The 10452-nt window shown below is 34.6% G+C and overlaps 2 protein-coding genes across 3 annotated transcripts in view; one reads left to right on the plus strand and one right to left on the minus strand.

Annotated features, from left to right (window-relative positions):
* CHPT1 (choline phosphotransferase 1) overlaps window positions 1-2738 on the plus strand; it is a 34984-nt gene extending 32246 nt beyond the window's left edge. For both annotated transcript variants that reach the window (XR_002648279.3, XM_022599820.2), the window contains exon 9: window positions 2565-2738. Coding sequence is in view for 1 of the 2 variants with exons in the window: in XM_022599820.2 (XP_022455528.1) it covers window positions 2565-2609 (45 nt within the window). In the remaining variant the exon portion in view is untranslated. The remainder of the gene's footprint in view (window positions 1-2564) is intronic.
* On the minus strand, window positions 1914-8127 carry SYCP3 (synaptonemal complex protein 3). Its single transcript, XM_022599821.3, has 8 exons — window positions 7949-8127; window positions 7520-7586; window positions 7319-7353; window positions 5505-5622; window positions 4576-4675; window positions 3839-3937; window positions 2774-2878; window positions 1914-2644 (listed from the first exon to the last, which is right to left on the minus strand). Exons 1-8 carry the CDS (start codon window positions 8076-8078, stop codon window positions 2591-2593), a joined length of 708 nt encoding a protein of 235 aa, XP_022455529.2. The 5' UTR covers window positions 8079-8127; the 3' UTR covers window positions 1914-2590.
* Between the last annotated feature and the right edge of the window lie 2325 nt (window positions 8128-10452).

The raw sequence follows: 10452 nt of genomic DNA on the forward strand, positions 1-10452 counted from the left end.
TTTCAGTGGCAAAGCCCTCGTTGTGTAGCAACATTTTTTATCAAGGTATTATCAGAGTAATACAATCTGTAAATTAATTAGAAACAAAACCGAAGAAAGAAATTTCAATTTTCTGAGTATAAGAAAGTGAACCACTATAGTTCTAAAGAGCAATCTCTTTGTCTCAGAAATCCTTATCAGACAATTGGGGTTTTCTCTGCCAAAGGATTACATAAAAATTCAGGACTTAAAGGATTTTAGCCATCTTGAGGGTGATGCTTACTTCGCTAAAAATTGACAAGTGCGTTCATAATATTGCATAAGTGCATGAATTGTAATAGTGTAATTATTGAGTCAAATGATGTTATAGGTATTTTTTATTAGCCATTTTCAAAAAAGGTACATTAATTACTATTGTATAAAACAAAATACTTGCTTTAGTATACCAACTTCTGTAATTTGTAGTCAGTAAGAGGAATTTATCTTACCAGTTCAGAAAAACAAATGAATCTTTACAGTGAGGGCAACTTGTTCCTTGATATTCTGAGTTTAAACTTCACTGTCACAAAAAAAGGAGACATTAAACATTTCCCTTTGTGAAAAACAAAACAATAGCCAAAGCACAATTGACATGTAAGAAAATTAGTAATTTATGAAAACATAGCAAACTATCTTCCCTTTAGAATATCAGCTAAAGCTACTTCAAGTACACTTTTACTCATTTGAGGTAAAATGGGGATAAAATAAGTATCTGTTATTCAACAACTAACTACATTATGTACTGATTCTCATCTTTCCACTCTCACTTAAAAGTGTTTCCCTTGCTTATTATGAATAATAGAACTATCACATGGGTCTTTGGTGATCCAAATCCTCGGACTCCCATCTTACCTGTTTGTAATTTTATCCAACAGTTCTGTAGACCATAAGCCATATGGTGAAATATTTTTTTAAAAAAAAGGAGTAATGAACATGTACTATATCTTAATATGCAAGAAAAAGGCATACTGAAAAAGAGTGAAAGTTGATATTCCTTAAAAGGAAAAAATAGGGACTTCCCTGGTGGTCTAGTGGCTACAACTACATGCTCCCAATGTGGGGGGCCCAGGTTCGATCCCTGGTCAGGGAACTAGATCCCACATGCCACAACTGAGACCTGGTGCAGACAAATAAATATTTTTTTTAAAAAAGGAAAAAATATATATTTATGTGAATTAAGTACACAGACAATACTCTGGAGGACTTATTTTGCCTCTGAAACAACTGGTAAATTCAATAAGGACCTTCTTAATTTGAACAGTACTTAAAACTTAAATTTTATAATACTTAAAATTTACATTCCAGCATGTACTTTGGCTTAAAAGGCTTTACAAAATGCAAAAATTTAGGAAGTAAACTGTCCCCTTAATGTCAGATATTTGTTAATGGTGGAGGACTAATTTCTTCCTACATAAGTTAGCAGTTAGAAAAAGAGAATTAGTATGGATTCATTTTTAAAAACTTGGAAAACCTAAAACTAAGATAAGTGTGGGTTATGCAGCAAAAATTAGAATTTAAAATATGGAAAAACAGGACAAAGTCACTCCTTTCTCCGTCTTTTGGGCATATTTTTTGTTTTTGAATGATTCAGTGAAAGTAGTTTCAGCAAAAAATAGTAAGTTTAACTCAAATATTTCAAACAAATGCTGAAACAATTTAATATTTATTAAATCAAGAGTTTCATATGTTTTTCTATGTTAAAAAATGCACATTTTAAAATACAGGATATAGGAATTAACTGTTCAAATTTGGAAGTGAATGTAAAAACATCCATATATTTACTGAATATTAAAACTGAAAAATAAGACATTCTGTGTAATTTATAGTTAAAGACAGATGTGAAATACTTAAACCATAAGTAATTAGGTATGTTAATGATATGCTCTTAATCATTACTAAGGGCATGTGTCATTTAATTGTGGACTGAGCCAAATTAAATGGCATTTTGATGTTGTGGAAATGACATTCACAAATCCATGTCTTAAAATGGATTATTTATATATCTTGTTCAGTTGTGTTAATGGTTTTTAGCAGTTTAATTTATTCCAGAACGGAAACTTAAGTTGCGTTTAATAAATTTTGTAAGTCAATAGAATGTATTTTCTTTTGAAATCTTATTTTCATTAGAATTGGTAGTGTAACTTAATGAATATGCATGGAAGGGTGTACGTATAAAACAGATTTTGTGGGTTTTTTTCTTAAGAACAAAATTAATTAACCATCTATACCTGTGCTTTCTACCTTTTGGAAGTGATACAAATACACTGAAGCCAAAACTTGAAATTAAATCATATTTATTGCTAAGAGTTAATTGACAAATGTTAGAAAAAATCACTATTAGTATTAAAGAGCTGAAAGCACAGTGGTACATATAATTCAGGAATTGCTGCTACTCACATAACTTCATTATTTTATTTGGAGGTGAAGAAGGGTCTTGCACTTAAGCTAATGATTAATATGATGTAATATTTTAAACCAGAATTTTCAACCACTCTAAAAACTTACATGCCTCTTAGCTAATGTTATAATTGTATCATATTACTTAGGTTCAAGTTATTCCTTCAAAGAGTCATCAGAATAACATGGACTGAAGAGACTTTCGAACATTTGCCATCTCTTGCTGCTGCTGTCAAATGAAAGGAGATATTAAACATTTGTTTAATTTTTAGATAAGTGTTATACATATTTCAGCAAATAAAATATTTCAATGCTTACAATAATCCTTATTTTTTCAATTTTAAATATAATAACTTACCGTTTCCATCATAATTTTTTTTTGCAACATAGCCATTTCTTTTCTAAGTTCATTTTGTGCACCAGTAAGTAGATAATCGTGATTCTTCTCCAAGTCCTCCATACTCTAAAACACAAAAGGCTAGTTCAGTTACAAACCACCACTTTTCATCTCAGGTTCAAAACTTATACAATTAATTTTCAAAAGCAGGAACTTTTTAATATTCAACAATGCACATTATTTATCTCAAATAAAAATATTCTAATACATGAAAACCAAAATATCCACTGAAGGAATAGAAAATGTCAGACATAAATCAAATATTATTAAAGGAGGTACAATAGTAGTGTACCTTCTCACTGGAAGAAACAAACAAAAATAACACAAAATTTTATAAAAGGAATAGAAGCAAAACTTCCTGTAGCTATATAGTAGAAAATGGGGACTTAATTCCAATTTAGTTGCCAAAAGAATAAGACTGAAAGGAAGGTTAGGAAAAGGGGTTAAAAGTGTTCTAGGGCAAGAGCATAAACAAAAGCATGAAAGTGCAAAGTGAGTGAGTTCAGAGAAAGCCGTTATGTGGAGGGGGTGGAAGTAATGGATGAATGTAGTAATTGGAGCATTAAAAAAAGAATCATATTTTTGGGGGGTGAATCTTGAATACCTAAGAATTTAGAATGAGAAGCTACTGACAGTTTTTCAGGAGGGAAAAGGTAATGTTATAGAAAGAAAATATGGCAGACCCACGAAGGATGGGTTGGAAAACAGAAATCAGTTAAAAGTTTTCATAGTATAAGCAAAGAATAATGAGGTTCTGAACTAGGGCAGTAGCAGTGGATGTGAAGAATAAGAGAGATGGAGGAGTCAAATATAGTACTAAAGTTCCTACACCAAGTGGTAATACTTAGTGACAGCATTTAGCACTTAAATTAAATCGAAAACAATGCATTCAAAATGGAAAACTGTTAAGAATTTAAAATGTATAAGCAAAATGTTCTTCCCTTAAACTGAGAAAAAATTTATCTTCTACTTCCACAAATGAATTATATTTTATAAGAATGTATTATGTTACCAAATACAACAAACCTTTAAGAACTGCTCATATAATTGTTTAATTGTTTTCAGTCTCTGGTTCTGAACAATTCTAGACTGTTGAAAAACTTTCTGTTGCTGTCGAAACATATTCTACAAATGTAAAAGAAAAAATTATGAAATAACAATTTGGGTAAAATTAAGCAAAAATTAATTCTACATTACACTTAAAAGGAATAGTTTTTAAATCAATATTTTTAAGATTTTAGCATTTACTATGACTGAGTTTAGATAATTTGTGTTCACCACTTATATACAATAATATAATAACCCTACCGGTCATTGAGTAGGAAATCTCAACAGTACTCAAAACATATTTTAATTCTTGGTGCTTTCAATGTCAACACAGATGATCCTTACAATATTGCTGGTCTTTCAGTTTCTTGGCCTGTTTTCCACCAATGATTTTTGTTCTTCACCCTACTTTAGCCATCCACTTACATACGCATACCCTAGATTTTGTCATTACCAAAAACTATAACCTCTGCATAGTATTAATAATAGCAAACTTGATATTAACAATATGTTACGAAGCAAAGACCAACAGCTTTTATGAGTATGGTATGTGCCTGTACTTCTGCATTCAGCAGAACCAAACTCATAGCCAGCAATGGGCAATGGAACCTGGCTAAGGTCCATGGATGTACTGCAAGGCCGGCCTCTCCCTTCCTACTTGACACTTGGTAATAGTAGATTAATTATAAAGCTATAAAGCTAAGCATAATACTAACAGTTAGTTTTTCTTCTTGTTCATCAGCTTTCTGCACATCTATATCCCACTGCTGGAACAAAGTCAGAAACTGCTGAGAATATTCTTGGTTAAGCTTCTGCCTGTAAAACATAATGAATATTGTCATATTTCACATCAATATGGAAAGACTTTCAAGACAAAACTGATTTGACTAATTATACTATAATAAAAAAGAATATCAAATTTTCAGATGTGAAGCCAAGAAGTAAAGTTATGATTTATGATGACTCAGAAGTATTTATTTTCCTAACCAACTAACAGAAAAACCCTCTCATGTACTTTAAGCTCTTGAAAACTAAGGGAGTTTTATTGTACATATACATTTTCCAGAAAAGTCCATTTTATCTCCAAGCAATTTATTTTTCATTTTCTCCTACTGAATATAGGTTGTGATATGATAAATAGATTCACTGAAGTTATTATATTTATCATATAAGATTTCCAAATAGAAATATTTCACTTAATTTTTCCTCATTTTGGTACAATGATTTTGTACAAAAGAATAGTTAATTCAGCTAAAATATACAAATTATAATACATAAGGTTGATCTTTTTCTACACTGTTAAACAGTTAACTATCATAAGACTAATGGTTTATATGACATTTACTTTTTATTCAGCTAGTGTATTTTTAGAATGAATATAAATTACCTTTATTGTTAAAAAAAACCCTCAAACATTATTTAAAAGGGGAAAAAGGACATCTTTATTGATTCCTAGGAAATATATCTCAAGTCTGTGAAGGAATGAAGTTATAGGACTAAAGGACTTAGAGGAAAATCAAGCCAAATATACTTTTTTACTAGAGATCCCAATAAGTAGAAGATGATAGTACTTCTCATAATTTGCACCGATGAATACTAAGAAATGATGCAAATGTTGTGGCAGTGAAAAAAACAACATCCTTACCTTTGCTCTTGTTGGGTTTTCCAAACGTTTTCAATTTTCTGGTTACTGGTTTTGAGAGAAGCCTTGGTATACATTTCTAGTCTTTTTCTCTTGGCAAGAAGAGCCTTGTTAATATCAGCTATATTGAAAATAAATATTCATTAAATTTAATGTGGAAGAAAGTTACTTTGTTCCCACGTATTCAAATAAACATGCATAAAGCTGGTTCAAGAGTTTTGAAAAGATCTTTAAAAATACACATAATATCAAAAAGCAAGATTATTTCCTTGCTTTTTTTTTCTGAGAAAACTTTTAGTTATTGGTATCCCAATTCTGATTTTCCTAACTAGAGATAATTTTTTAATTTAGAGGTGATTTAAAAGAGCTAATAACTGAAAGAAAGGGTCTGAAGGACAGACTTTAATTTCTTCATAAGAAAACACTAATAAAGGCTAAATTTAGAACTCATTATATGAAACGCAAAACTATTTCAAAAGAGTCTAAAAAGAATAAAAATAGTTAAAGAAAATACTTTTTTAAAATATAGTCAGTTGATACTTTAAAAAATATTTTTACTAAAAGAGACAAAGACCAACCAAGCATAGGAAAATCTTATTTTAAGTAAATATCTAAATAAATTCATTCAAGAATCCTTTTAGGGCTTCCCTGGTGGCGCAGTGGTTGGGAGTCCGCCTGCCGGTGCGGGGGACACGGGTTCAAGCCCTGGTCTGGGGGGATCCCACATGCCGTGGAGCACCTGGGCCAGTGCACCACAACTCCTGAGCCTGCTCTCTGGAGCCCGCGAGCCACAGCTGCTAAGCCCATGCGCCTGGAGCCCGTGCTCCGCGGCGGGAGAGGCCACCGCAGTGAGAAGCCCGCGTGCTGCAACGAGGACCCAACACAGCCAAAAAGAAAAGAAAAAGAAAAAAGAACCCTTTTAAATACATTTTTATGGGACATTTTACCAATAATATAAGTACTGCGTTTCATAAACTTTTTAATACTTCAGGTAATCCTTTGCTAGGCACGTGCATATGGATCTACCATCAATAGTTACTTTTCAGTAATCATGATGAGGTGACCTACACTATTACATAAATGTTTTGTATTTCCAATATCCATCTATAATAATAAATTTATAAGACAGATTATAAAACAAGCATTTTGTTACTACCAAATAGGGCAAAGCTTTCAAAAAAGACTTGATTATATGAATAACACTAGAGAGGAGCCAAATATTGACTCTTTTATAAGAATACTATCCCCTAACACAGTTAATGTAACTGATATTTGACATACAATTTAAAGTTTATGAACTTTTTATCTGATCTCTTGCTTACTAGCAAGGTGGTCTTTAATTCTCAACTACATAGTTTAATAATGTAAAAATAAAATAAAGTTATTTTAAAGGCTTAAATTTACACTGCCCTTCCTAAAGAACACAGGAATGCCATAGAAAATAACTAAATTGAGAAAATGAAAAACTGACATATACAGATATGTGCGTGTGTTTGTATCACTTAGTCCATGAAAGTCCAAACAGAGGGATAGACACTTTTCCCATCCATTTTTGCTCTAAAATTTCATAGTCCATTAAACTCACACACCTATAAAGTAACAGGACCATTCTTAACTCACCATCGTTAGCACCATCTCTTTTCACGTCAACAACTGGAAAAAGTTAGTAAGGAAATCTATGAAGCCGAACCACATATACTTGTGCAAAAATCTTACATATGAGAACAAAGCATTAAATAAGTCTTATATTCCACTGATTATTATATAAATTATATGGTTTAAAACAATTTTGAATACAAATATCTCCTACAACATACCTCCAAATCTTTCCAGCATATTCTGTACTTCACCCCTGTGAAAAAAAATACATCAAAAAACTTTTAATTAAGGATCCATAAAATATCATTCTTGTTCTGGAAGAAATATCACATGCCCAGTATTTTACATGCAATACTCATTGTACAACCAAACAGACTTTTCTTAAAGCCTAAGAGGTGAAAATTGTTTAAGCATATTACCCCACGTCTTCAACTTTTCCTGCAGAAGTCCTTTTCTTCCCATGTTTATCAAGTACTGGAGTCTTCCCTGAATTGACAATAAAAAAAGAAAAAGTTGAAATTAAGTATGCTATTTTGGTAATTTTTAAATGGAGTAATATCTTAATTTCGAGGTTTTTTGAGGCTTTGTGCCAAGACAAGTTTTTAAAACAGACATATAAATGCACTACTTTCTCTGCAGGTTAGATGGAATTAAATCAGGATCCAAGACCATTTTATGGGAACAATTTTGCAAGTCTTCCTGTGTTAATGTCATAATAATCTATGTACTGTTTATCAGACATCAGGCGAAAGATGCTATAGGAGCTTCACTAAGTCCAAATAAGAAACATGAAGTACATGAAAATAAATGCAGGACATGGTCACTGCCCAACATTAGCTATACGGTACCTTCGATGACATCCTCTGAACCAATCAGATGTTTTTTATCTGCTTTCTCAAAGTCACAGGCTCTTATAACCTGATCCTCCATGAATGTCTTCCCAGATTTCCCGGTATGTTTTCTTCCAGAGGGCACCATTTTTCGATGTTTTCTGATTAAAAAAAAAAAAAAAAAAATCAAACCTGCTGAATCCAAAGACACCACTTAAATAAACCGGCAAATTTCAAAATGAGAGATATCAAATAAAGATGATTTTAGTTGAATACCACTTTAGGAGTCTCTTCACTTATTCTGTTGGACCAAAAGTTAACAGAAGAAGATAATGACTGCGCCGCCCCTGACACCGGCGGTGGTTCGCCTCTGAGGACTGGGAGGGCGGCGGAATCCTAGCCCGGCCAGGTTCTGGCTAAATCGGGGCAAATCTAGATCCAGCTGATTTCAGTCACAATGTGAAAATCTTAATTACTGACAGGATGGATCACGAGCCCGCCCCAAAGAAGTTGCCAGCAACAGAAATACAACATAAAACGTTCTGCGTCCTGGGCCGCAGAAAATAACGTCCCGTAAGATTTCCACGACCCAGGCCTCGAGGACCAGTGAAGGGGAGACCTGGCTTCATCTAAATGGTTTCTGCGGGGTGTGGGCCCGCTGACGAGGGCCCACCCTCCTCGCCTGCTGTCAACCTGTCCACCCGCCCAGCGTCGCGTCCAGTCCCGAGGCAGCGCAGCTAGCGCCTTTCCGCCCACTCACGGCCCTGCCCGCAGGGAGCTGTACTGCCTTCAAATTCCTGTCAGGGGCCCCAGGGAGACCCAGCGGGTAAGATTTACCTCACAGGTCAAGAATAACCCCTGGCTCACATTCCCGCGCGGGACAAACGCTCCCCTCCTCACACCTGAAAAACACCCCAATGGCCGACGACCACAGTTATACGCCTCAGTACAGGAGTCCCCGCCGCTCCCGCCTCCCCTGCCCCAACCCCTCAGACCTCACCTCTTCACAGCCTCGAAGCTATTCCGAAGCAGGTCAGAATTCTCGCGAAGAAAAGCCGGCCTCGCCTCGTCCGGGAGCGTCTCTGATTGGCTGGCAGGAGGGCACATGCGTGCGGCGACCCGGGGGGGCTCCGCTCCCTCGGACGCCACGCCCAACGAGAGTGCTGACCCAGAGCACCTTGCGGGCGGCATCTATGGCTAGTACACCGGAAACGAGGCACTTTCCAGTTTCTTTTTGTAATTTAAGTTTAAAATTTTCACAATATTTTAATAATAATGTTGCAAAAGAATATAAAGAACACACAACTTAATTTGTGAAGTACAGTTTTACCAGAGCCTATTGCATCTCCTCAGGGAGTCCTTTCCCTCCCATCCCCTCATTCTCTACTCAGAGATTTTTTTTAAAAATTATCTTGAATTTTGTGTTAATCATTGGATCCTCCCATTTTCTAAGTTTTGTTACCGCATGTATGTGCCCTGAAACAACTCTGCTTAGTTCTGTTTGTGTTTGGGTAGTATAGAAAGTTGTACCATATTCTATGTAGTATTCTGTCATTCGCTTTTTAAACTTAACATTATGTCACTAAGAGAATCTAGATTACATGTAGCCATAGTTCTTTCATTTTCAATGCTGCAAAATATCCCATTGTGCCTCTATTCCACCATTTATTCATTTATTTTCTTGTCTGTGGACATGTGGGTTATTTTCAGATTACAGCCTGTATAAACAATGATCCTATGAATAGTCTAATCTCCTGCATATATGCTAAAGTTTTTACAGAGTATCTGGGTGTGAAGTTTCTCGGTCATAGGCTAGATGATGTAAAAGCCAAATTGGTTTCAAATTTATACTCCCACCAACAGTGAGTTCCCATTGTTCAATGCACTCATCATCACTTGGTATAGTCAGATTTCTTAATTTTGCCATTCTAGTGGGTGTAAAATGATATTTCTTTAGGGTCTGCTTTTGTATTTCTCCAATCACTCATAAGATTAAGCTCTTGTTATGCTTATTGGCCATTTGCATTTCCTTTTCCTTAAAATATCTATTTGGGTTTCTGGCTCATTTTTCAATTGGGTTATGTGTTTCTTATTGATTTGTAGCTCTTTATATATGGGAGTGGTGTTAATATTTATGACTGCTTTCTGTATCTTTTTAAATGAATTTATTTTTATCCTGAAGTCATAAAAATACAAAAGTTTTAAGGTTTTATTTTTCATTTTTAAGCCTTTGTTCATCTAGAATTTAGTTTTGTGCCTGGTGACAGGTAGGGTCCAATTACTCCCCCCCCCCCCCCGCCCCTCACTGTGGAAACCAGTTTATTGAATAGTGCATGCTTTCCCTTTAACAGCTACGTCATCTGTCATGTTTCTGTATGTTCTTGAGTCTGCTTCCCTAGCCTGTTCCACTGGTCAGTTTGCCTATTCCTGTGCCAAAGTCAGTTTTCATCATTCCAGCTTTATTAAAGGTTTGGCATCTAAGAGGGCAAGCCACACCTTATTTTTTCTTCAGGAGTATCCTG

The sequence above is a fragment of the Delphinapterus leucas genome, chromosome 11 (assembly GCF_059928025.1).
Source record: "Delphinapterus leucas isolate spDelLeu-1000000601 "Yukka" chromosome 11, BTC_Dleu_Yukka2, whole genome shotgun sequence".
Classification (NCBI taxonomy): domain Eukaryota; kingdom Metazoa; phylum Chordata; class Mammalia; order Artiodactyla; family Monodontidae; genus Delphinapterus; species Delphinapterus leucas.